The sequence below is a fragment of the Coturnix japonica genome, chromosome 7 (assembly GCF_054131305.1).
Source record: "Coturnix japonica strain WE chromosome 7, WE-NBRP24, whole genome shotgun sequence".
In the NCBI taxonomy this organism is placed as follows: domain Eukaryota; kingdom Metazoa; phylum Chordata; class Aves; order Galliformes; family Phasianidae; genus Coturnix; species Coturnix japonica.
The window spans coordinates 31658135-31685764 of NC_140669.1; the positions used below are offsets into that span (position 1 = coordinate 31658135).

Genomic DNA, 27630 nt, shown 5'->3' on the forward strand with positions numbered 1-27630 from the left:
GAGAGCTTGGATACTTCTAGAACTGAAATCTCACTGTTGGCCAATGAAACACTGTCAGAGGTGCACACACAGTCTTGCCCAGCTGCTGCCAGTCCATGCATTACACTTTGGGAATTACAGTTTTAGGCTCAAAATAGCAGGGCAGCCCTACCTTACAGCCTGCCCTACTAGAAGGATGCAAAGCTTTTAGGCTAACTGGTTTCAGGGGCTGTTCATCCACATCTAGGTCATCAGCATGGAAGTTCAGTAGTGGAACTCCCAGCCATGCTCAGTCCCAGGGCAGTGGGAGACACAGCTGTGCAAGAGAAGAGGACTCAGAAGAGCAGCAGTTGGGCAGAAATTCACTTTCCCTTTGCAGAAGTCATAGCTTTGATCACCACCACCATGACCACTTATGGGGACTAAACCTAGAGCATGTGCTGAAGCATTACCAGCTGTTGATGACAGCACCATCTCAGTTTGGACCCGCATTCAGTAACAAACCCCAAGCCCTAATGACAACACTGAGTTTGAAGTCCTTAGTGCACATCCACCTACAGGCATTCAAGTGAAGCACAAAATCAGCATAAAAAGGCACAAATTGGAAACAGGTCTGCCTCTATCCACTGCGGTGTTTTGTTTTAGCACAGCCTTGCTATTGTGCTTATGTGCACATATTTTCCATCAGTTCTGAGAACACGCGGGGCACAGACAGAGTGCATGCAAGGCGTGTCAAGAGAAGGAAAAAGGACAAAGGAAAGGAAGAAGCCCATCTCCGAGAAATCACTGATTAAAATTGCTCCCAAGTTCCCATTCCCTCCACAGCTTGCAAAAGTCCAAGTTGGGTGGATAAAGTATCAGCCACGTGCCTGACTTACAGCACTGGGACTGAGGTTTGGGCAGCACTTCAAGACTTTCCCCTAGGAGCCTATCCAAACCCTCTTTGCTTCTGATGTGGAATAATTTGGAAGTGTTTTTAGGCTGCTGTCTGGGATAACACAAGGGCTATTGTAAACACACATGCAGCCAGTCAGCGTCAAACCCACACAAATCTGGTACACACATAAATAACTAGTGAGTATTGCAAAAAAATAATTGAATTTTAAAAGAAGAAATTATTAATTTGAAGAGCAGACTTATTTTTTCTAATGGAAAAGAGTTACATACCACATAACTTTAGTAAATGGAACATACTGAAATGCAGGGCACTGCTTTTATAGGTGGCCACAAGGGAAGCTATAGCCTTTTCCCCATCCAGACACAGCCATGCTAGGAAACAGAGAGACCCTTTCTAGGATTCCTAAGTAGATCTTCTGTCTCTGGTCTGTCTCATGGCATTACTTCCATTCCTTCATTATTCAGAACTCTTCAGTTACTTCTGGTACTGTCCTCTATCAGTTGACCTCATGTGAACTGGACTGAGAGTTAAAGCAAATAGCAGCCAAGCAGTCTGCCACATTATCAGTGCTGAGGTTTTACACCCTGCCACCTGATGGATTTTGAGCAGAAACCCATTGTATGTTGGCAGAGAGAGCCAGACTTGGTAGGGAGAAGATGGAAAATGATACAGATACCATTGTTACTGCAGATACTCTGCAGTAATAAATGCAACTTGATAATAATGGAACTGCACACAGCCACACTGTGACAGCCCCAAAAAAGAAAACCAGAAAGACACAGGTGGAGAGAAGGCCACATGGAGAAGGATGGGAAAAGCACATAGGAAAAGAAGCATTAAGGCAATGATCTGCTCGGGATCTGAATTCACTTTGGGCTTCTAAGCAGAACCACTAAAAAGACCATTTCTAGACTTCAGTGACTTACTTTCACGTGAGAAACTTTAGAACCACACAGCCTGCAAAGTCATTATCACCATCTGCAGGAAGATAAGGAATACTGATTGGACTCGAGGCACAAGATGGTTGGGTATTGAATAAGAATCCTTTGCCAAGCCAAGGTACAGAACTGGTTGGGAGTGCCAAAGATTCATATCCATTGAAGGGCTGATTATCAAAATAATCTAAGAATATTCTCAAGGCTGGAATACATTAAGATAAGCACTTTTCTGAGATGCCTGCAATGCTCTGTAATTTTACAGCTTCCAAAAGCTAAGAAAAGCAAGGAGCTGCCAAGATTTCATCATTATTTGTGTGTTAAGGCCAAAGAGCTGCTAAAAGGTCAGGCATGCAGGTTCTGAACATCTGTAGCATTTATAATCAAAATACATGCAATTCCTAAAGCTCTTCTTATGGGTAAGCAGCAAACAAGAGCTACAGTGATCGTGTAATACACAATTCATGGCACCTACTGGTACCAACATGATACCATGTTAGCACATGAACACGCCTGGTGCTACAGAGGTGTTGCAGCATACAAATAAGGCCTTGCTGCACACATAGGTCTATTGAACATCCATTTCTATCTTCTGTCAGAGCTGTCTCACTTAGACAGGGAACAGCAGAAATGCCTGCCATTCCCTGCAGCCATCTGACTACTTACAGACAGCTGAGAAGTCACAGACGGGACAGAAATGGATGTGGTTTCAGTCCATTTCTTTGTAATGACCTTGCTATTTGATTTCAGTTCCACCTTCCTCCACTTCTGATGGTGGGTGCAGTGATTTGACCTCAGGCACGCTGCATAGCAGAGCGCTCACCAGCTTTGCTCTAACCATAAGTTAAAGCCAGGTGTCCACAGACAGCAGTCAGCTCTAGCTGTCATCCACCAGCAGTCCTCTTTTCTTACCCTTGCAGTAAAGGAGCCCTGGGTGTTTCCATAACAGAAGATGCCAAGGTTCCACGTGGCAAAAGAAGGTTAGATTTGTAGCAGAAGTTTTGTATTTATTTGTCCTTTTTCAACATCATTTTGCAACAGCCTTCTGGTCTCCTAGTGTATTTTCAGCTGGAAATTTCAGCCTGTACCAATCACTGCATATCCAAGTTGGGAAATTCCCTGTCAGCTCCAATTAATATCATTATCCATTAGGAAGGGGTGTGGCGTACGGACTTCAGCTTAGACAAAAGCAGATGTGCCTCAACAACATACACTGCTAGGGCAGATCCTGTTCTCTGGAATACACAGAAATCCCCTCTGTGCAATTCCAGCTTCACTCACAGTGCTTCGGATGCCAGGACATCAGGCCAGCTGTGGATTGTAAGTCCTCACCCTATGGTCAGTTCTTTGGACAGCACAAAATGGAGGAAATTCTACAAGTAGGAAGTCATTTAAAAGTCTGACCTCAAAGAGCTTGAAGGAAAAAAAGGCTGCCCAGGGGAAAAGCATCTGGGTTGTTAGAGGGATGGAAAGCACGGTACAAGTTCTTCCAACTGCCATCACATATTTTTCTGTGCAAGTCAGTGCAAAGTGAAGTAAGTTTCCCACTAAGCAAGAAGCCAGAGCCCCCATCAAAAGCATTTTAGCAAGGTATCATCAGAAATCCATGTTCTCAAAACACCAGAGGCACATTCCTTCTCCCTGGCATGTAGAAAAGAGTAAATTGGATAAAGCCAGCTTGACTTGTATATGGGCCAGGATTTCAACTGCTGGATCAACAGTATTTAGGAGTTACATGATAAACATCACCATTTTGAGCAGATCAGAACAGGGTATTCAGAAACATCTACATGAAGGCACTTGACTGTTCAGCCAGCCACTTTTCCCATGATGTGATGGCAGTGCAGGCTGTTCCCAATGCTGGCGTATCTCTGTGATTATTAGCAGCTAAAAACAAGCAATTCTGGGCTCATCATCAGAATATCTGAGGGTTTTATGAAAAAATAATTCAAAAGTATTGAATGGTTTGGTTCCCTTTGGTTGTGCAGAGCCCAAGTTGGAAATCTGTGCCTCGAATTTGGACAGTCCCTGTAGGTAGAATGGGATGGGTTGGACTCTTCCAAGGGAATGTCCAATCTAAGGGGTAGCACCTTTCTAGAACCCAGGGAGAGGAAAGTTCCCCAGGTATTAGGATGATGAGCAGGGAGTACTGCAACCAATAGTCTTACCATGGTTTTCAACACAAGTTCTAACAGAGGTAAAGTAAGGGTATGGGGTATGGTATCCTGCAGCTCCATTGCCAAAGGAGAGAACCACAGCTGGCCTTTACTCAGCCCATGAGTTTATACTGGGAAAGCTGATGAGCTGAATGGACACATGAACACACTTGATTTCTCCATCCTGATCAGCCTCAGTATTTAAACAGACTCCAGAGACAGCACTGTAAGCTACCCTAAAGACTCTGGGATCAAACAGGTTGAGAAGAGGTACTCACAGCATCAGGAGGGAGTTGAGCAAGGAGGCCTCGGTGGCTTCCAGTTTGGGACTTTAGACCTTCATTTCTATCTCAGCCACATCTCCAGCACTCAGCTCCTTTGATGAAGTACTTCTCAGCCTCTGGCCTGCAGACCCTGGTGAGCTACGAATTACAGACAGGTCTCTGAAATGTGAAAGAAAAAAAAAAGAAAGAAGAAACAAAAAACTCTTTTCAGATGGTTTAAATTCACTGTATGGGAGTCAGCAAGAAAATGCCTACTGCTCTGAGTAACAAAGCCACACATAACACTTGCCACCATTCCCGTTTTCTTTCTAGAGCTCACACACATCTGGCAAAAGCAAAAAAGCAAGGAACGTACTGCACTAAATAAGATGCCTTTGACCTGAGTCACTGAGTGGGACGCAGAGGAAAAACATTCATTTGGAGACAAGGTGAAAGGCGTTATGCCAAAGAATTTTGCAACAAGCAAAACAAAGCAAAAACAAAACTCACGCCCATCGTGAAGCTGCCTGCCTCAAAGCAGCCCCACAAATCACAACTGCACATGACAGCTCCCTTATCTCTCAGCATCCCTATAACCTGCAGAGCCAAGACACACAAGCACACTGGGATCCCCTGGAAGAAAATTCAGGGCTCAGTGGTGAGAATAGATCATGTTTTAATGCACTTCTACTCAATCGTCTCCAGCAAAGTGGTTGATGGCATTACAACACATCTCACACCCATTAACTGCGGGATACACAAGTATCAGAGGCTTGGAAATGTAACCAGGGTGCATCCCTAATTGCTGCAACCAGATTCAAAAGGTAATAACCCAGAATGGAAGGTGAGAAGTAGACTTGTGTTCATTGCAGGAATGACATTTCTACCTACTGCTTTGTAGGCTGTCACTCCATACTGAGCTCAGTGATAGATTACAATCACAACTAGGCACTACAGGCTAGTTTCTGAGGACAAAATCTGGGAGAGAGGAAAAATACAGCCATTGCACCTCAATCACAGCACAGGGACACTCCACAGAGAGGAGAGTTCATCAAGCCACAACAGCAGAAAAGCAAAGATCATACAAGGGGCGAAGTGGAGCACGCTAGCAACTGAGTGGAAGCAACAGGCATCGCCTTTTTCCTTTCATAAGCACGATGCTTGCTCAGAGGCAAGCAGAGGGAAGACAAAAGGAATAAAGGAGAGAAAGGTCTCATAAAGGTAAACTCATTCCGACGTTTTGAAAGGCATTTTTTACTTCAGATTGAAACAGCTTCTGAGTTTGCTTCAGTTTTTATCAGGGAAAAAATAAAAAGTGTGAGAGCGGCAGAAAAAGTTCAGGGCAAATGAAAGTTAATGGATCAAAAGCATTTTCATCTTTCCTCCCAAGAGTTCCCCAAAAGCCTTCAGTAGGGTCAGCTGAAATTGCCTTTGGATTATTTTTTTCTTAGTGAGTCCAGCCAATCAACAAACGCTTCAACCATCTTCTTCATCCTTCCGTTATTAACCCACACTTCTCCTGCCACAAAGCTATTTTCAGGAAGCTATCTTTACTAACTGCTATATTACCATGCGCAGCAGCTCAGCAGACTTTAAATCTTCAGTATTAAGGTTTGTCAGACCTGCATCTGTCGGATGTTAATCTCGTCCCTTTGAATCCGGCAGAACAAGTCCTGCTGCCCACAGCTTTATACAAGGATGCACCACATTGTCCTTCAACAGGGAACTCCAGCTCACTGGACAGCATAACCAATTCCATGTAAAGATCTGGGGAAGGCCTGTTCTCTGACAAGAGCCCTCCATTGCAGGAGTTTTGCCTTTAAATTAATGCAAATAATGAAGCGCTAACCCTTCTGATATTTGGTGCTTTTCCCAAAGCTGCAGCTCAGAGGGGCTAAGACGAGCATCCAAGCAATTGCTTGTGCATCTGAGCCTCGTGTTTGGGAAAGAAAAAAGGGAAATAGAGAGAAAAAAAAACATTAAAAAAAAAACAGAAAGGACATCTCAATGATCCCCAAAGCAGAAACAGGTTAAACAGATTGCTATGAAGAATCACACAGGTATCTCTGAGCTTATGTTGGAATGAGAGGAATCTGCTGGGTGGGGGCTGCGGTGCCTGTTGAAGGGCTATTTACTCCAGTTCTTTTAAAGGCTAAAACCATGCTGTTTCCACAGCCAAAGTTTTGTTTCATGTGGCTTTTCATGTCCCCAGACACGAAGCGAACAACATCTATCATTCACACAAAGGAGTTAATTGCCTTTCTTCCCCACTCATTTCTGTCTTCTGCCTCCAGACAAAGGTATTCTTCCCCTATGCTAATTATTAATAGAAGGAGGAAAGTTCACCTTGAGGTTGAGAGTTTTATAGAAAAATTAATTACAGAGCCCAACTTTACAATTACCGGTTAAGACACGCATTTATCTGCCACAAGACCCCTCAGGGGCTTTACCTGGCTTGAAAAAAGGTTTGCAATGGTGATGTGAGATTACTTCGAAGCTGAACTCCAGAGGAAGTATCATAGCAAAGGCAGGGCCACCAACAGCCTCTGTAATGATGAACCATGGCTGGGATGCATCGAGAGGTCAGAAGAAGAAAGAAACAATAATAGGTCAGATACACTATCATGTACTTACCAAAATTTAACAGATTGGAAGCTGAAGATCTTAAGAAAGTAATGAGGCCTCTGCACCAACAACTGATGTTCTGCATCTGCCAAGGGTGCTCAGTAGCAGTAAATCTATTAAACAGGCTGAGAATAGTAGTGAGTGGGAGATAATACTCAGTCAACACAGCGACAAAGCTCTCATTACACAAAAACTTCTAAAAATCTTCACGTGTAAACTGTGTGCAGGTTCTCACATCGGCCTTTGGAGTCAGCAGTATGGAGCAGCTTAAGAAGATCAAGACCACTTGCATATTTAGACCTGCAAACACTTACATACACACTCTGGTATTTGCTGAATTGGTGCCTCATGCTCTCCATTCCATAAATCCTCTTCCATTTCAGGCTCGTGTGATGGAAAATGCTCTTTGAGAACACAAATTACTCGCTAAAGTCAGAGGGAAAAAACATGACAGAAAGACACAGTCTGGAGAATATGAAAGACTCCTCATTTATAAAGCAAAACATTTAACAACCAGGTTGGCATTACACAGCCAGGGCTGCACACACTGCTGCGTGTGGACTTCATCCCTCCCCTGGGAGCTCCACTGAGACAACTTCAAGAGTGGTACACTCAAATAATGAATTGGATTCCTCTGAAGGAGACCCTGTTCAGACACTCCTTACCTGTGTATTTCTCAACACATCCAAGGTGTTGTTAGCCAGTCTGCTAATCAACGAGGAAAAATGACCAAAAAATAATTAAGAGTCATATCAGCAACCCATGCAAATGGCAACTCCCCATCACATCTAGTCCTGAACCATTTTTACAGTTCTTATTAAAGGCATTCTTTTTGAATATATCCTTTAAAACCATCTTTAAAGCAAACCTATGAGATACGTGAGAAGAAGGGGAAAAAAAAGAAATGGCGACTGTCACAAGGAAACAAAGCAAGAAAAGAAGAGGAAGCAGTGAGTTGTGCACCACCATTGGTGGGCACTTGAATAGGATCCCTGCGCTTGACACCACTGGCTTGGAACAAAACTGAAGTCAAACAGCTATTTGTCAAGGGATACAAATGCACACAAGCGGTGAGAACCTGGCCCTTCTGTAAAAACGTGTCAGGGACTTTTCTGTAGGGCTGTGCCGAGCCCCGTGATGGATTGTTGTACACTGAGGACAGCATTGTGAGCAATAATAATAAGGCATCTGGTCAGTTCTCTTTCTGAAAGAATATTATGGCTCGACAGGAATCACGTGAGCAGTTCCACATACAATGCACAGCCTCACTGCCACGGATCAGCAGCACTTGGTCCATCCATCCATCCACTCTGAGCTCCACCAGGCCAGCTCCAGGACGTGCAGCATCACCTTCATCTCTTCTGGACATCTATGAAAGAAGTAATACAACATCAGCCACTGCAGCCTCCAAACCCCACTGAAACCTCCCTTGTAGGTCTTAACCATTCTTGCACTGCCACACAGCTGTGAGCAGGAAGAGGAGGCAGGCACCACAGCTACTCACAGGCCAAATGACCCCTTCAGTTAACTCAGAGCTGCTTTGCTGGGCAAGGCAAGGAGCTGCTTTAACATGGGACCATAGTGCACAACACCTCCCAACCTTCCCCAGCCAGGAAGGAGGGAAGGACGAACTTTACGAAGATTTAAGCAAGCTGCCAGGGCAAATCTGCCCCGTGGCTGCAGGTAAACTACCAATAGCTCCTGGGAAGACATCCCACACCTACACAATGACAGTGAAAGCAGAAACAAAGAGAGGAAGGCATGGGACAAGCTCACAGTGCTGGGTTGAGCAACATGAGATTTCCTTAACCCATGCCCCTGTAAACAGATGGCGAGACCAAGTTTTCTCTGACAAGCAGCAGAATCAGAACTGACATGACTGGAAAAAACAAGCTCAATTCCTGTTGGCAGGATATTAATTTAGAAATCTCTGGTGTCGCTGCCCCGATTCACAATGAATTTGAAACCAAACTTTCCTAGTGCCAGATGACACAGAGATTTGACAGAGAAGGTAATTGGAGGAAATGGCTGTGTAATCTAGCTATTGTGCTGGCAAGATCCAGCTCTCCTAAAGAACAAGGTTCACTTCGTGGCATGGCTGATTCATTGTCCTTTATCCGTCCCTGGTGCCCCTTGACTTTCCTCTGCTTGTCAGGGATGGTGGCACCTTCCCTTCTAAACAGCATGAAAGGGTATGCAAACCTGACCTTGAGTGGAGTTTAGACCAAAGCTATCAGCCCTCGTAATCACATGCACTTAGTGACCTACTGCACACACCCCTGTAAGTAGAGTTCCTACTGAAGTTGCTCCTTACCTGCCAGATGCCTATGTCCTAATCACTGGGTCACCCATTAGGTCCTCATCGTTGGGTCACCCACTCCTCTTCTTCTGGAGAAGAGAAAGAAGACACAGGTTGCACTGTGGGAAAAAGAAGAACAAAAATCACCCTGCACTGGGAGACAAAAGAGATTGATGTGGCTTTGCAAGGAAAAAGGAAAAGGGGGAGGGGGGAATCAGAGTGGAGAAATTCCTAAATGCATTATGTGCAAAACCCAGCAGCACTTGCCTAGAAGTGTCCACAAACACATGCACTGAATCCTAAGACTCAGCATTTTTCCACTGTTCTAATAACAACAATTTTATCGACCTGTACATCCATGGTACTCCACTCATCACTTTGTTTTTTTTAACTGTCACTATCTAGACTGGATGGTGAGCTGCTCTGGGTGAATGTCAAATCTACTCCAAGCTGCACCTTTGAGATCTGATAACTCAGCTGCTGGAGCACCATGAAACTCTATACCTGCTAGCTGTGCGTATCGAATCGATAGCAAGTCCCCTTTGGGAGTCCTGCTAAAATGTGCTCTTGCCCTTCAGAAGGCTTCTCTCTATTCCACAATAAACAATCTGGAGGATGGAGTGTAACAGCAGTCTAACCTACCCTCATACCTGAACACATCTTTTTCCTCCGTTCACCAATTAAATGAGCCAGTGAACACATATGAAGCCAGTGATTTTGTGGAGGAGGAGTGAAAGAGCTCAATTATTTTCTTCCTCATCTGCTAGCAAAAAAATATTAGGATAGTAAACAGAGCTAGCAATCACATAGGAATGCCCGGGAGAGCCCTAACCTCCTGGTATGCAGATCTCTCGTCTGGAATTCATTTATTCATGTTCTCTATTCATACTATTAAGCTACAGAGGTGGATGGGCAACATATTCAAAACATACTCAAAAGAGACCTGAAGTTATTGAAGAGACTGCCAATTCCAATGTCACCTCTGAAAAATAAAGAGCTTGAAGGAGCAAACTGGTATTTCAGCAGAAGAAATGCCATTTTCAACAGCATCACATAATAATTCAGCACTGCCTCACAGAGATGGCTCCCATCATTCCTGAAGAGCAAGATACGTCCACCTCCTGGCTGCAACTTCTGTTGGCAGAAATGGAAAGTACCTCTATTAGACTGCAAGTTTAAAAGACCCAAATTTATCCTTAGGTTAAACCAAGGCAAGCTATCAACATGCTGTCTGGTTGTACAGCTCTTAGCGGAAGCAGGAGTTGGATTTGAAGACCCTTATGGGTCCTTTCCAACTTGGGGCATTCTGTGATCCTAGTGGTCCATCAGACCTTGCAGCTTCAGTGTGGTGCATCCTGGGGGTCTCTAAATTGGATGAAAGAATGCATAGAGAAATGGTTTATTTGCCTGCTGGGTCTTATTCTGCATCCCATTTCACTTCTAATTCCCCCAGAAAGCAGAAGATCATCTGCATCTTTTTTAATTACATTCAGTAATTTAAACTGCAGAAAACCTGCTTTGGCTATAATCATCTGGAGGTCTATAGAAATCCCTTAGCCTGGTGGAAAACATAGATGTGTAATTAGTATATTCCCCTTAATTGCAGCCTTATTTCTCTTTGCAGTGACGCATGTGCAGGTATGCGCAGCAGTCCACTTGTCTTACCCTGCACGTGGTTCCTGGGGGGTCTGAAAGGCAGAAGTTCTTGGGGGGTGTGAGCAGAAGGTGCAGCAGGAAAGCAAGTTGCCCCTGGGATCCCTGCACCTCTGTTCCACTACAGCTTCCTAAAGACAGCTTCAGGGCTCTGCTTACACCCAGCAGTGCTCCAGGAGGGGACCACACGTACTAGAGATAGAGGGGAAAAAAAAAAAGCACATGTAAAGATCCTGGAAGTCTCAGGGCAAGTAAATTACTGTTAATTGTGAGATATTTGATTGCAAGAAGCACCAGATGGCCAGCCATATGTTTTTGATTGTAAAATTAAACAAGATTAACCCAAACAGGATTTCCTCAGCATTCTTCTCTGACTGGCTCACAAATACGTCTTTAACACCTATGCTACAGATATGGCACAGTCAGAAGCTCTTCCTGCCTTTCGTAATCTACTTGGGCTAAATACTGAGCCAAGCAATACCCGGCACTTAAAGATTTCCAAGAAGCAAGATATGATTTTTGCAGGCTTTGGCTATTCTCTACTCCAAGATAGAAGGACACTGAGGCAGAGCCCTGCAGAAATCAGCTCAGTGAGTTGCTGGTCCAGCAAGTTTTTATGTCTCAGCTACCAAACCCATAGAGTCAGCTGCCTCTCGCGCTCTCCCTGGAAGATGGACTTCAGCCAAAAAGGCCTTTCCAAGCCCACCCAGCTACCATACGCACACACGTATTATCATATGGGATCTCACAGCTGAGCCTCTGTCTCTTTGCGAGCTTTTCTCATGCAGATTATGCACTTGGTCGTTTTTTTGGAGCAAATCAGTTGTGAACTGAACATAAAGGGTGTTCCAGGGGAGATCTCCCATTGCGCCATTCCCCAGCACAAACCCCCAGGACACCGCGCGTCCAGAAGCTATCAATAACACTCTACTCACACCCTCCTATCTTGTCACGCGCAGGCAGACAACATGTTTGGAGAGCTTAATTGCCCATCGGGCAACAGACAACAGGCCAGGGCTCTAGATCATGTAAACATGATCTTTTTTTTCCTTTTAACTTTGGCTATCTTCACTTTCAGGGTTTCTCTGGAGGGCAAAATGCCTTTCTTTGTCTTTCTTTTGGCAGAAGAGTCAGCCCATTGCACTCCAGGCAGTCTTTCCCCTTACTACTGCTGCTACTGAAGATGGAAGAGCTGAGGCAGCGCTGGAGAGGAGGACAGCACCTCTGCAGGAGAGAAGAACAGAACCATTGAGAATGGAGATCTGTGCTATCTAAGCAAGCACCCAGCTGTGAAATGTGGGGGATGATTCCAGCTTTCCACTTGCAAGGTGATGTGGCTGAGTCCTCAAAGGACTTGGAGGATTCATCCCATGGCTGTCGTTCCCTTGGCATCTCCTCTGGACAGAGAAGGGAGTGCAGCTGGGTTGTGCCTGGCCACCCACCAGCATTCTGGAGACAAGTGCAAAACAGGGCCGCACACATCGAGTCTCGTGGGTGCAAGTAAAACTTAAATTCAGCCTTGCTTACTGCTGGGCAAGCTCATGGTTTACATCTGGACTCAATCCTGGTCACATACAGCAGATCACGTGCCCAGAAATGCAGTTTGACTCCACCATTTATGCCCTTGCACTTGACTGATTCATGGTCATTTTACACATACACATGCAGGATCCCTGCCGTTTGGGATGGAGTCACCAATAAACAACAGTGCAAACCCTCCTCCACAAAGCCAAGCAAAATGAACCAAAAAACAGCTGCTGGCAGAGCAAACTTCCCTACTTGCAAACACAGAAAAGTCTGGCTTAGCAGCAAGGTGTTAACAAAGGGGCACCGAGGCAGAGACATGATATCCACCCCCTTCCCAGGCTTTAAATTATAGAATCACAGAATGGGTTGGGTTGGAGGGGACTTTCGAGTTCATCCTCTTCCAAAACCCAGACCCAGGCTGGAGGTGTCCTAGCAGTCCAAGCTGCCCGTCCTCTGCTGCACTTTGATGCTTTCCATCCCACTGGAAGCCACCATAAGGAGATCCAGTGGGTCACTCCAAGCTGCTATTTCCCCTCAAAACCTGACTCCAAGTCAGACACCTCAGGTGGAAAACTCCAGTCCCAAAAGGCAAAGCCTGACAAAGACATACACAATTGGAAAGAGTATTCTGCCATAAGAAAGGAGCAGGGAATTACTATATAAGTACTGGTATATGGCGCAGTTATAAAGCAGAGCTTTAAAAAGCCAGTTTTTAAATGAAGAGAACATATGCTCTGAGAAAAGCCCCATGAAAAACATTTCTTTTGCCAGAAGAGTAAAAGGAAACCCACTTTAGCTGAAAATCCAGCTTTTAAAAGGCAATCCCAAGTCAATGAGGTATAAAAGTGAATTCAGAGCTCTTCTACTGCTCTCTTGTCTTTCCAAAAGAGCATCTGCTGGGCTCTGCTTCCCCTGACAACCACTCCTCCACAGCCAGCTGGGGAGATGCCCCAGGAGGTGGAAGAACAAATAAAAATAAGATAAAATATATATTTAAAAGAAAAAAAAAATTACAAGCTTTTAAAACATGATTTATCCATGTTGGGTACTCCTCTGTCTAACCAGATGCTTCCAAATGTCTGGCACTAGAGAACAAGCCATAATTTTTACCCCTGTGATATACGACTTACCTATATTAGACTCGCAGAGAAACAAACCCAGCTGTTGCAGCCAGGGATGAGGATGGGAAGGGGGCTGTATGTGACCCCAGTTCCCATGAGCTGCCTGGGAAAGGCACCTCCAGGGATGCTTCTGTACCAGGAGAAGAGGTAGTCGTGCCTTTGTGGGCAGCTGGCTGATGGAGGACGGATAGGCAGAGCCTGTCTGAGCGTGAGTCACCTGCACACCAGGACAGAAACAGGTTACAGTTGAGCTCAACCAGATCACAGGTTGCTGCCCATCTCAGTGTCGGACAGCACAGTGCATGTCTTCTATCAGCTAGTTGTATGCAATGCACAGATAAAGATGGGAAAAACAGCGCTGATACAAATGGGGAAAAAGAAAACCAGATAGGCTTTTAGCCTGAAGAATGGCTTGTCTGCTTTGTCTGAGATCTACGGGCTACTCTAACATGAGAGATTGCTTCCTACAAACCTGGCCTTCGTTTCTGGGAGCGCTGCAGGCAGCGAGAGCATCAGTGCACGGGGAGGGAACACACATAGCTCTTGTTCCATCGGCACTACAGCCTGAAAATGGCTCTTACAGAGCGTAATCACTTGTGCATGTTGGTGAAAGGAACCAGAGAAATGACCCCTGGCAGGAAGCTTAGTCTGAACAAACAGTGGGGACCAGGAATTCAGTCCTTTGGGAAAGCAACCACTGCTGCAGGTTGTAAGGTCTGTCCTCATCCAGCCTCCTTTTCCTGAGAACAGGGGTAGGCTCTTCCATGCTGCTTTCCCCTTTGGTTAAGGGTCAGATGCAGCAGTGCTGGACTGAGACCTCTGTCTGATCCAGCTCAAGGGCAGCGACCCATCAGCACAAACCAGACCACAGAGCATGCTTGGGAAAAGCTAACTGTGCAACAAGTGGAAAAAGTCAGAGAGCAGCCATGCTCTGAAGAGGGAAGGCAGGACACTGTTGGGATTTCAGGCTGCTGGTCCAGGCGGGGCTGTGCCTGCAGCACCACTGATAGGACCTGGGTCCTCCCCAGCCAGCGCAAAGAAGAGATAAGGCTCTGGGACACTGCAGAGAAGGGCAAGAATCAGCCCTGGGTTTTAAAGGGGCAGGAGGAGGTGAAGGAGACAAGAGAAGGCACAATCAAACTAAACCAGATGGGTTTCATCTAGCCTGAGAAACAGTGCTGCTATTCAAACAGGTGCCTCTGCTGCAGCAGCAGTAAAGGGCAGACAAATCCCTTCCCTTGTAAATCACGTGGCCTAAGTAAAGTCAGCAGCTTTATCTAGTAGCGGGGGCCACACGGACTCTAGGAGAGCCTTTGCCTGAGCACCCTTTCCTTATGCACATTGCAGACAGCTCCAAATTGCTTCTTGCCTTGAGCAGGAAACAGCCTTGCCTGCCCCGAACCCCTCCAAGATCCAATACAAAACATGGTCAAAAAGCCACTGGTCCCAAAGAGCAGTACGTGTACAGAAGCACCTGCCTGTGCAAGTAAAATTCCACTCATTTCCACTGAATTATCTGAGCCAGGCTCCGCAGCCACATGAAGGCATATACATATAACCCACTCATGTCAATGGGCACTGTGCAATTTATACCTGTAGGTGCTCTTAACCCTTATAAAAACAGCATCCAGGGTTGGGCCTTGTTTGAAGGGCAGGTTTTCAGAAATACCCCAGTAAAGCACAAGACTTCTGCACGTCAGCAGAGAGTGCACTTACATTTTCAGAGGAGTCGTGGAGCTGAACCTGTCTCAGGGTCTGGTTTTTGTTCTTTATTAATCACTTTCATGGGCCTTTGCACTTTTGGATTCCAGCCTGACTGGAAGCAGCAGATGCTGGAAACCTCACAAAGCTTTTCCAAGTGTGAAACCCCTCCCTGGAGGGGTGTAATGCACTTCAGGTTTGCATCTCAATTTTCAGAGGCCGAGCCAAGCAGTCACCTCTCAGGCGTCCAGGACGTTTGCCTGTAAGAAAGCCTCCAGCCTTCAATACAGGCTTTCATCCCAAAGCAACTTTTTCCAAAGCACGACTGAGAGATGACCTGGTGCAAAGGGGAGATGGTAGATCCATGGTGCTGGGAGGCAGAGGGAGAGCAGCTTACCATAAGAAGCCATTGGAGCTGCTGATGCTTTTCTTACTAAATGCTCCTCTCTCTTCCTCACCCAGGGATCTCCTAGGCTCTACCACCCTATAATCTGACCGCACAAACAATGCTTGGCTCTTACCTTCCCCCAAAGACACAACAGCCAGGCAAGGGTTAGAAAGCCTCAAGTACTGCCAAAATGAAATGTGGCTGAGACACACAAGGCAAGCCTGCCTCTTGGCCAAGAGGGCTGGGGCATGTGCGGGGAAGAGCCTCCCTCTCTCTTTTTGCTGTTTTATTCTTCAGACTTACAATGAGGGCCATTCTCTCCCAGAAGAAGGAATCCTCGGCACTCCAGCTTTTTAGTGATTCACTGCAAAACAAGGTAAAGATGCTCCTCCGCCAGCCAGCTTCCCATTACAGTACCACTTTGGGCCCATGGTGAACCAGCCAAGCCGAACCAAGAGGAAGCAGTGGCTGGCGATCCTCGAGTGCCTGCAGAATCAATGTTTCCAACTGACTGCCTCCCTCACTCCTTCGAATCCGTCAACCAAGAACACCGCATTCACCAGTCCAGACAGGACGGGAAATGAGAAGAGAGATTTTCTTTCCATCACCACTCTCTTTATAAAAGCATCACCTCCGCCCCTAGCCAAAGCAACAGGGCAACCTTGAAATCGAAGCCAGCCATTGAAACAAGCTGGCTGGGCTAGAGAAAAGAACTCAGGACCACATCCTACAGGGATCAGCACCCACTGCACAACACAGGATTCCCATACCTTTCATCTTGAGTGGAAACTCAAAGCCTATGGCCATGCCACAGAGGAATTATGGGCTGCACAGACAAGTCACAGCCAAAATTCCAGTAGCTGATGTTTTTCATAGGGAGGCAAAAATGAATAGGATAACCTCCAGAAGAGGTTTGGTTTTTTGTTGTGGATAATCCAGAGTAAATCCACTTTGTCCCCATTGTTACCTAGGACAGTGAGAGGCAACGGCATACAACCCAAGTGCTAAACAGTAAGAACATCTGAGCGTTGTGAGCCCATTGGACAAAGTCCCAGATCAATATGGAAACAGGGGGAACAGATCCCCCACAAGCTGCTGCAATGGGAGCTGCAACCCTGAGATGTGGAGAGATCCAGGCTGATGCACTACGCCTGCACTTGGGCTCATTGTGTAAGCCAGATTCGCCCACTGCAGAACACATAAACGTGCCTGTAGGTGGCCCAGAAACACTGACTTATTAAAAAGAAAGAGGAGGGGAGGGGGGAAAATGAATGCGACGTCTGTCAGCCTTGTACCAAACTGGATTTGTGTGTGTGTGTTTGTGTGTGTGTTGTCATGCATTTTGAGACCTCAAGAGTTGAGAAATTCAAAACACCTGTCAGTCACATCAATCCCTTTGGACAAAACATAGCTGCCACTTGGATGGGTAAAAAATAAAAACCAACAAAAAGCACTTCTCTGTCAAGCTGTGACTCGGTCAGCCCTACTCAGAGTGACCGAGACAATGTTTAGAGAAAGCAAAAAGAAAGATGTGAGTTTTCATACTCATCAGTGGAACTAAATTGATTAAGGGCATTTCCTAGGTAGGTTTGAAATCTCCTGCAACAATTTGTGAAAAGAAAAAAGTGCCCCCTAAAAAAAAAAAAAAAAAAAAAGGGAAAAAGCCACTACTGCAAAAACATTAAATCTGCCTGGGTAACTCAGAATATATGTTGGCAAGGCAACATATCACAGCTTGAACAGTAAACCTGCTATGTCAGAGGCTCTGCAACATATGAAAGAGACTCAGGCTTCAATATATCATGCTGAATTTACTTCTTTTCAGCCTTTCATGGCAAAGCATTTGATGTCTATCCTTTCACTGTCGCAGTCGATAGGGTAACCTTGCTTAAAAGTTTCCTGACCTCTGCTGTTGTCAGTATTATTCTGTTACAGTGTAATTTAACTCTTTTTCTTTAGTCTGGAAATGGCACTGTATGGACAGTAAACATGATGGGGTTTGGGGATTTTTCCCCTCTAACCCAGGGGGGAGAGGTAAAAGCATCCATCATTAGAGCTGGCTTAAAACCAGCTGATGTCAAGAGCCGGTCGACACACAGCAGCTTGGATCCTCTGCTGATGAGGACCCACTGAGCAGCATGGATTTCACACTTCTCATTTGTGCTGTGCCCCTTGGCATCAGCACAGGGTCTGGGTGGTTTCCCAGCACTCTGTTTTGTAAAAGCATTTGGATGCTTGCCCTCAAGGGTTGAAGCCTAGTGTCATGATTCGGCTGCATTCTGACTGAGCTGTAAGAGGAGGAGCATCAGGACGTGCCTCCCGTGAGCTGTTTCTCTATGCTGCTGCCATAAGGACAGACGTACTTATGCATGGAACCCTGCAGCAGACCAGCTTCTGCTGGGCTCATGATCTCAACTGGAAAGAGAACAGCTTACCATGGAGAAGGCAGGTTCAAAATGAGCATTTATCCCCTAACTTCTGGTTCTTTTTGGGCTTCCTGGCTGCTCTCACTCGGCCCCTCGGGGAAAGGGCCCTGGGAAGCAGTAGAACTTAAAGGCATCAAGGCAGGGACAGAAGCTCAGATGTTTAGCCACAGTACCGTGTGGCTTCTCTAGGTTCATAGCATTATAAGGATGTTGGCAACTCTTTGGTGCTATGAAGTCATAACATTTCCAGGACAGAGGCCTTTAGATAAGGCCTTACACTCTCATAATGCTTGGAAAACAAAGAGATTTAAACCAAGTAAAGAACAAAACAAAGGGATATGTTTTCAAAAGAACAACTACCAAAACAGAAGGGGATCGATTTTTCCTCATGACTACGGCGTTTGAAAGGCCAGGTTGCTCTGGGGATACAGCTGGATTATCCATTGCAGGATCTTTACGAGCCTGGTTTCAATCATATTATAGTCCTGTAATGGATGTACTTTTCCAAAAGCAATTTCACGTTGCTATTATCTGTTTTGTTGCCATTATTATGTCTTTGCATTATTGCTGTATGTGGGTATTACATTGCATTAGTGTTGCAGAGGCACACATACTCACATGCACCTGCACAGGATTATTGCTAAACATTCTGATCCTTCTTATAAAAAACCCTATAAATCCCAGAGAGCTCCCTTCAAATCAGCAGCATTATCCAACAGTAAAGCCAGGGTGTAAATCAGAGCAGACTCCGGCCCAGATGCTCTTCAGCCACACACCATATGGGAAAAGCGAGCCTAGAAGCACACTGGGATTTCCACATTGGGACTGAACACAAGTCAGTTCCCTCCAAACCCATCCCATTTTTGCATTTCACACAGTGTTGAGCCCCACTGCTTGAGCACCTTGCACCAGTCACACTCGCCTCATCAAGCAGCTCTCTGAAACAGATTAAGATCTGGCTTTGGCAGCGCTGCTGCAGACACGTGCTTAAATATTGTTCACAGATGAGTTATTTCTTGCTTCTTAGTAACTTTAAATAGCTTTTATGCTCACTGAACTCATCAAAGACTAGTATGTAAAATCAGGAGCACTGAAACCATGAATTAGTCTAAGGACAAACGGGCCAGTTAGCCTATGAGGCGTTTCTTGCAATACAATATCTTGATGGCTGCCAGAGGATCTGATTTAAAGTCACTGCGCTACACCTGAATGTCATTTATGGCTCATAAAAGGAAATCTGTGTTTGAGTAACAATAAAGCACTTTCTATTAAAATAAAAAATAAAATACAAACCCTTTCTCAGGGAGCAGATATATTTTCATTTGCTTGGTGCCCGCCTGCAAGGCAGATGGGAGAACCTGACAGTTATCCTATATGGGATCCTATCAGACCAACAGTTTAACAGGAGGATTTGCTCCTGCACGGATCGTGACACCTCAGGTTTGACACTTAATAACTTTATCAAAAGCCTCCTGGAAAAGCAAGGGCCCAAGTGTGCTGCACACCTGTAGCTGTCAGAGAGAGGATCTATAGGCACTGCTGGGACCCAGACCACAGTCCTGCACCAAACAGCAGGGGCCCCTCATAACACTCCAGCTCCAGGATGGGGACATCTGGCCACACTGCATTCCAGCAGGCATTGCATCAGTCACTGCAAGACACACTCTCTTCTCCCCAAGGACCTGTGTTTTCACCCACCTGTTACTGCCAAAAAAATCCTCCTTCACATCAGACTCCATGGTGCCCAGAAGCACCTTTTTAGTCCTAATATGAACGTCAGCTGGGGAACCGTGCCACACACCTTCACAAACACCCTAGAACAGATATAGATACACAGATACGTATAAAGAGATTCTCTTTCCCCAGCGTACTTATTTTCTATTACAACCAACTCTGTAACTTCCCTATTCCTCAGGAGCAGGCAGCGGGACCCTGTCCCTGCAAAGACTCTCAGAAAGCAGTTGTGCTAACCTGTAGCAGACCAAACCCTGAGGAGGACAGCAGTCAGGGCTGAGTTACGCTGGCTCTGGCATCCCACATGCAGCAGGCAATGTCTGAGCTCTACCTCTGGGCAGACAGTAGTCAAGGGGCAAGGAGAAAAGCTAGCTGCTTAACCCCAGTGCCTTCCCATCCAAGGAGCTGTAACGGACCTGGTAGTGTAACGCCTGGAGACTTTACCAGTCCAGCTCATGCTGCAGGATCTCCTCAACACTCAGTGCTACCCAGGATGTACCGCATCATCTTCACAAAGACAGCAATGTACCGTAAAGAAAGAAACCAAACAGTCGTTATAAAGCTGTTGACTATCAGGATTTCAGAAGGACAAGGGCATGCTTTGTTCATAAGAGGATTGTGCCTATAACCTTCACCAGCAAAGCACTGAAGTTGCAAAACACACAGAGCAGCAGCAGAGAGTCAGCATCATTGATTTAGCATTAATTACCTTGTCCTGGAATGAGGATGACATGATCTTCACTGGCTTTAAAAAGGTCTTCTCCACACATCCTGCACCAGCTGAATCTTGTCCTGCACTTTGACAGAATAACAACACATATTTAAAGCTGCTTGTAACAAAGGGAAGAAGAAAGAAAAAGGGATTTAATGCTTTCAGGACTGCTAACCTCTGAGAATTCTACTGCAAGCAAAAACTGCAGAGGACTGAAAATGGATTAGTCCAAACATTCATTCATGTGCTTCCATATCTTTGTTCTACATGTTTATTTCTAAGCTACAGACACTGCTTTCATTATTCCCAATAGATTAAACCAACCTTATAAACCCATTGGCCTCACCTTCCCAAAGAGTACATCCTTACACATTCCTCCCCATTCCTTCCCCTCTTCCTACTCACTGCTGTCATCCAATGTAACCAACAACTGACCTGTTTGTTACCGCATCCAAGAGAAGCTAAAAGGCAGCTTTGTGATGTCTTCTTTTCAGCTCATTTCTAAGGAGAAGGACAGCAGCATCAGGGAAAGCAAAGTCAAACCACTCCTACATGTAGTTTTTCCAGATCTTTATTTTACAAAAATAACTTACAAATAGAGACAACTCTCAGAAGCAAGACCATTCATTCTGTGCATAAGGATACAGGTTTGTGAAGTTCAGGCATAGGAGTTAACAACTCTTACAACGCTGTTAATTTTAACATGATGGTAGCTATATTACAACACATACATTTCACTCTCCAGACACGTGGCTATGACCACCACATCAAGCTATGCTCAATGAATCGTGCCAGCCAGCAAGGATGCACATCAGAGATCATTGTCATCCTCTTACCAAGGATAGTTAAAACCAAATGGCAGTCTAACACTCAGACTACAGCGCACTGGATACGCTCAAGAGCAATATACATCAAATACATGATAAAAATATATTTCAATTTCAAATACAATTGCATAAGGTACACCAACAGCCAGAAAATAAAGTCTCGAGCTTTTAAATACAACACACACTATATATAACATATACAATGAGACAAGGGGGAACCCACACATGGAAGGAAAAAGCTTATCCTGAAAACGCATGTTATCTATGGTACACAATGGCTTTGTCTGCTAGGAAGTCAATTCCATTTGCATAGCATTGTCAAGAAGTCCAGGCCGGGCTAGGAGGAGATCAAACAAAACACACAAACAAAACGCTTAAGTTTTGGTACCACTTCCATGTTGTGCCTGATTCTACTCTTAAATTACAGTTCGCTATTTCTCTTGTGTAGGCTGTAATTCATGCCCCGTTCATAACAAGCATAAGGAAAGGGGAAGGGGAAAGTCAAAGAGTCAAGGAGGGTTCCTTCTGGAGTTCCAGTCATTTGGTATTTTGCTCCAGAGCAGAATACTCTGCTTCTGACACTCTGGAAGCATCAATAAGCTTCGTGAGACCAGTTTTGGCAGAGTACTTGAAAATAAAGGCTTTCATGAGCTCATATCTGTAATTGCGATTAATGAAGCTATAGAGGATGGGGTTGACACAGCAATGGACTAGAGAGAAACACTGAGTGATGTGAAGCGTGGCATACAAGAAGTTCTCCATTTGACAACTGAAGGGTATGAAATGCAGACTGTAGAAGATGTCGAGGAGGACAGTCGTATGGTAGGGTAGCCAGCAGACAAGAAACACCACGACATAGGAGAAAATGATCTTCCCACTGCTCTTCCTCTCTTGGTCGCTGGAGGCAGAGATGGTCTTCGCGAGGAGGAAGTAAAAGAGAGCAATGACTGGAAAAGGGATAAGGAAGCCCAAAACGACAGAGATGAGCTCCATGCCAATCAACCACTCTTTGAAGCTCTCCTCGGGATATGCGGGACGGCAGTAGGTCTCATTGCTGGTAGAGACTGTCTTAAGGAAATAGGTGTCTGGCAGGGATGCAGTAAAGGCAAGAAGCCACACCAGGATGCAGATGCAGCGGCGGACTATCTTCTTCTTGCGGTTACTGGAATTGGTGAAATAGGCGACTGAGAGGTAGCGGTCCACGCTCATGCATGCCAGGAAGAAGATGCTGCCGTACAAGTTGATGGAAAATATAAGGTGAGTTATTTTGCACGTGATTTCTCCCATGTGCCACTGGTTATGCTGGATGAGGGAGACGACCCAAACAGGAAGCGTGATGACAACGCACAGATCTGCAACAGCCAAATTGAAGATGTAGAGGTGGGTTTCATAGCCAGTCATTTTGGCTTGGAGATTGACCCACACCACAACAGAGTTGGCCACCAGCCCTATGACAAAGATAAAAATGCAGAAGAAGGACAGGGTGTAGAGCAGGGCGCTTTTGTTGAGTGTGCCAGGGCATGTCGTCGCATCCACTGTGATGCAGTCGCTGTTGTTGCACATCCAGTTCATCTCCGTTAAATTGGCCTTTTCCAGGAAATCAAGGATTGAAGTCAAATCAAGCGCACTCATGTTTGCTTAATTCAGGCTTCAAGCGACCTGTAGAAGAAGTGGGATCAACAGAAAAGACCTGAGTTAATGGGTATTTTTCTGCTGCTTTCTTCGTACCACAAAGCGCATGCGAGACACACAGCTTTAGTGACGTCCCGCTCTGCTAACACACTTGCATTAAAGAGGTCTGCGGAGTAAAGGAAGCAGAACAGACACACAACAAAACTCATCTGGTCCATGAAAGAGGAACAGCGCTAGCTTTGTGTGGGATTTCTTCCTGCGGCTCGTGTCTGACATCATCAGGTTGGCTATCATCCCCGGGTGTGAAATCCGCAAAGTACACCGTGGCCAAATAAACGTCAGGCAACTAAATCTGTCTTCTCCAGCATAAATGATGATACTATCGCTTTCAGCAGGGGAATCTTTAAGCCATTTTATCTGCACTCCCTCAAGCATAGTAGAATTGATCTGGCTGATACACGGTACCGTAAAACATTTACCACAAGCTCTGCTAAGCATCTTGTCAAGTCCGGCTCCAGCTGCATTAGGCAGAAATGGGGAACTAAGGGGCTTTGTACCCTCATCCAATTTTAAATTTAAATCCCGCTCCATTCTCCCTCCTTCCCTTCAATTCTATTTCACAAAGCATCCCCTGTGTTTAACGATTATCACGTAGCTTTGAGGAAAAAGAATCAGAGCTTGACCGCTGAGTAGATCTGCTGGGCTTAAGTTTTCTTTTTAGAAGAGAGCTTTGATTTACAAAATACTCCCCCCCACCACAGCTGGCTCCACAACAACTGCTTCCTCCCCACCCTCTCTCTTTTCTAAACCTGCTTTCTTGTCTCTTCAGCCCCTTCCCCCATTGGCAGACAAAGCACTGGGCTACTTGTTCAGTTCCTTGCCAGCAGAAGGAAAGGACCCAGCAGACCCACACGGCTCGCACAGGATCTGAGCTGGACTGCTAATTACTGTTGTGCTTTTGGGGCGGTGTAAAAGGCCTCCTGCCCCGCTGAGCCAACAATACCACCCAAGGCTGCTCCTGGGTTAGTCGGACACCTGCCAGACAGAGTTTCTTCCTGCTTCCACACCAGGGACGCACTCCTTTCATTCCCCTGAAGCACCAGGCCAGGTGGCAAAGGAAAGCTGTCCCGCTTATGCTGCCCAACCTGGCAGGACAGCCGGGGTCCAGTGATGGCACAGGTGGATCACACTCTGCAGAGCTCCAAAGCCTCTGGAGCCACATCTGCAGCACAGGCTGTGCAGCAGCTGTATCTCTTCCAACACACAGCAGCAACACCAACAGGCTTCACAGCCCATCCTTTCTCCCAGTTTAACTGCAACAAGTAGCTTTCTCTTACTCTGTTTGTCTGGCCATTACGAGGCGGACAGCCTGAGCAAGCTGTTAAGGGATACAGTAAGAAAAGGATCTGTCAAGAAAAGCATTTCTAGTTCATTGCCCTTGTTAGCTGATAGTTTCAGCTTGCATTTCTCTCATCAATCCCCCTCCTTCAGATATAAAATCCTTTATAGACACTTTAACTTCCTGAAACATAGCCAGAAGCCTCATTATTCCCCACAATTAAGATGTAAATCCTGTAACTGAGAGCATCCTTTGGCTTCCTGCTCCAAGTCCCAGGGCAAGCTCGCACTGAGCATCCAAGTAACTGAAACAAGCCAAGGGAAGCACACAGAGAAACAACTTACTCAACCACTTGTATCTTTCAACATCCTTACCACCCCAGAGGATCTCTTAGGCGGGATGCAGGTTTTGGTGGGGCTTATGAGACAGCCTGCACTATGGAAACTCATAAGGAACACTCAGCTGTTCTAGGATGTTGTAACATATGAAGGAGACAACAGAGCAAGGAAGAGTTGGGACATGCTTCTGCACTAAGCGGTCTCTTCTCATCCCCACAGAGGACTGGCACCTGGGTTGGGGAAACTTCATGCCTCTGAAAAGGGTTCACAAAGCACCTCTTACTCCTCCGTCTGCATAATCAGCTCTTCCCAAAGCTCCCACCCGTCCTGCCTTGCCACAGCCAGGCTCTGCCAGAGACAAACTGAAGAAGAAAAGGGAGATAAGAGGGGAGATTACAGGAGAAGATTCAAGGCACTATTGTCCCGGTGGAAGGGGAAGCTGGTGGCACTAACAATGAGGAGGGCCATGCACACAAGCCAGGAGAGATCAAATCTCTCCACAAACAGGGCCCAAATTGGCCCCGTGAGGGGATCTAGCTCACTGCTGCAAACCTATCCAGCCTTCCAGTCTTTCATCTGGCCGGCATGCTGAAAGACAAGGCTGAGATTGAAACCAAATTAACTGCTTGTTTGGCTAAGTCCTCTCACCTCATACCTTGCCTCAACACACTCAAAGCAACCTGAGCTCTCCCTGCCAGCACAGAGCCCTGTACAAGGACAAGGATGACATCTGCGATGCTCCCAAAGAGCTGTCACAGGGAACACTGGCACTGCTGAACCTGTGCAGAGGGGCTTATAACCCCAACTAAGTTCAGGGGCCTGCAGCCGAGCGATCACCGCTTCCCCCTACAGCCAGCGAAGGGAAATGTGATGCTCCGCGTTTATAAGGCTCAAGCTCGGACAAACCTCACCGGTTAGCGAGAGAGAGAGGCGGACGGACCATCTCTACCTGCCACCTGTAAGCACCGAGCCCAGGAGAGCAGAGCCAGGTAACCCAAGAGAGCTGATCCTGCTCTGCACACTCGGTTCCCCGTAGGGACAGCAGGGTGCAGCCACACACCGCAGCTCAGCCTGCCCGCCCTCCCGCTCCGCTTCAAGCCCCATCTCCGAGACTCTGCGCTCCGAGCCGCACCAAGCACAGCCGTGTCACCCCGTCTCACACAGCCAGCCCTGCCACCGCGGGACACACAGCCACCTCAGCCCCAACAGCGCGATGCTCGGGCCCGGCCCGGCTCCCCCCGCGGCCGCCCGCCATGATTACCTCACCGCCGGCGTGCCGCCCGCTCCGAGACACTGAGCGCCGCCCGCCGCCGTCGGACCTTATAGCGGCAACGGGAGACCGCCTCCGGAGGGCGGCCCTGCCCGGCCCCGCCGCCCGCCCCCGGCCCGGGACAGCTCGGGGGGCTGAGGCGAGAACGGGGAGGGTGGGTTCTCCCAGCCGGAGCGGGGCAGGGCAGTGCGAGAGTGGCTCTTATACCTTCACCATACACCGGGCTGCCACAAACGCTGCTAGTAAAGAGCCTCATCGAGTCACTGTCAGCAGCACGGAGAGAAGAAATGGTTCCCAACATCAAACCTGAACCTTCCTTGGTGCAACTTGAGGCCACCACCCCCTCACCAAAGCCTCCCAGCAGGGAGCTGCAGTGTGCAGTGAGGTCTTCCCTGGGCTTCCTCCTCACTGAACCCAGTTCCTTCAGCTGCTCCCCATTAGACTTGTGCTCCAAACCACCCTGGACACCCTCCATATCTTTCTTGCAGTTAGGAAACCAAAACACCACCAAAAAGTGTGCATTTTGTTTACCTGTTGATACTTAAACATATTTCCACGGGCAATCAAAAGCTTCCATTCAAACATCATCAAGCAGCAGCAGAGTCCATGGATGACACCCTGCAAGCAAAGGGCATTAATCAGCCTCAGTTTCTCTGCCAGCAAAGCAGAGATGATTAAGCTGTGGACACGACACCTCCCACAGCTGAAAGGATGCACTGATGTTAGCCTAACCCACTGTGGTTTGGGTGCCAGGAAGGACAGAAGCCCCAGGTGGAGCAGGTGAGATGAAACATACCTCGCTCTCCTCCCCCTGCATGAGGACAGTTAGACCCTCCCAACTTCACAGCTGTCAATGAGCAAAGCATTCTGGCATTTGTTTAAATTCTGCCTGCTCGCCGAAGCCTGTGAAGGCTGAAGCATGATGAGTTCAGACAACGACAGGCTTCAGTTTAAAAATAAGACTGTACTGAAGCCCTTGGCTAAATCAGGCTCTGAAAACCCTAAGCAGAAAAAAAAATAAAATAGAAAAAAAATACAAGTACTCTTGCAGAAGTCCAGAGTCACTTGGACAACAAAAAAAGCAAGCGGTTTTTCCTTACTTGGTGCGCCAGAAAATAACATCAAGGATTACAGCCTCTCCAAAAATACCATCCAGCATCTGCAACCACAAGGCTGCTCTCTGTCCAGGAGTTGCAGGCAGCCTCCTCTCTTGCATTTGCTGAGAGCAGGAGCAGAGCAGGAGCAAAGCCCTCGCTGCCCTTCCAGGTCCCTCCCTCCAGCTATCTTTTACAGAGAACACGTTCCACACGCAGGAGGGACGAGCCCATTCCCTTTCCATTATGAAAGCCAGATTTTGCTCGGTGCTCAGGAATGAAATGCTTGAGCAGTAAGCGAAGCAACACGGTCTCAAAGAACCGCACAACACAAAACCATCCCCCTACAGCACAGCGAGCAGAGCTGTGGAAAAGCTGGGCACCCCAGATAAGATCAGCACAGGGCCCACGCTACTTGCTTGGTGAGATTAGTTCTGCTCTATAACCACAGTTAAAAAGGCAGCCCAACCACAGCCTCCAGGAGATGTGAGCTCTGAGGCAGCTCATCAAGCAGGAACTCCCTGCACAGATGCAGCAAGATGAGTTCTCACCCACCCAAATTTCCTTCTCTCCTAGGACCTGGATTTACACCATGAGAACTGAGCAAGAGCTTGTCCAGCAATTGTAATGTGGCCTGCAGCTGAATGTTTTGTTTTGAAGGGTGACAGCTAGCAGGCTTTCTTCAGCAGCAGGATTCTCCCACCACCAGCCTC

The 27630-nt window shown here is 46.6% G+C and overlaps 2 protein-coding genes across 11 annotated transcripts in view; both read right to left on the bottom strand.

The window, feature by feature from the left end:
* Positions 1 to 14414, bottom strand: part of LOC107316406 (uncharacterized) — a 58864-nt gene extending 44450 nt beyond the window's left edge. The window contains exons 1-8 of one of the 3 annotated variants that reach the window (XM_085552876.1): positions 13929 to 14414; positions 13466 to 13673; positions 10821 to 11000; positions 10099 to 10289; positions 9171 to 9274; positions 8111 to 8225; positions 6682 to 6796; positions 4247 to 4411 (exon numbers count right to left, since the gene is read on the bottom strand). In XM_085552876.1, the coding sequence (XP_085409002.1) occupies positions 10930 to 11000; positions 13466 to 13673; positions 13929 to 13994 (345 nt within the window). In that variant the 5' untranslated portion in view covers positions 13995 to 14414 and the 3' untranslated portion in view covers positions 4247 to 4411; positions 6682 to 6796; positions 8111 to 8225; ... (1 more) ...; positions 10099 to 10289; positions 10821 to 10929. The remainder of the gene's footprint in view (positions 1 to 4246; positions 4412 to 6681; positions 6797 to 8110; positions 8226 to 9170; positions 9275 to 10098; positions 10290 to 10820; positions 11001 to 13465; positions 13674 to 13928) is intronic. The other 2 variants (XM_085552877.1, XM_085552878.1) reach the window with 2 other exon arrangements.
* Positions 14415 to 20972: 6558 nt separating this feature from the next.
* The window catches only part of ACKR3 (atypical chemokine receptor 3), a 51193-nt gene continuing 44535 nt past the window's right edge, over positions 20973 to 27630 (bottom strand). For 2 of the 8 annotated variants that reach the window (XM_085552867.1, XM_085552868.1), the window contains one exon: positions 20973 to 22903. In XM_085552867.1, coding sequence (XP_085408993.1) covers positions 21782 to 22876 — 1095 coding nt within the window. In that variant the 5' untranslated portion in view covers positions 22877 to 22903 and the 3' untranslated portion in view covers positions 20973 to 21781. Of the gene's footprint in view, positions 22904 to 25685; positions 25849 to 26354; positions 26442 to 26923; positions 27082 to 27630 lie in introns of those variants that run through there. The other 6 variants (XM_032445870.2, XM_085552865.1, XM_085552870.1 and 3 more) reach the window with 6 other exon arrangements.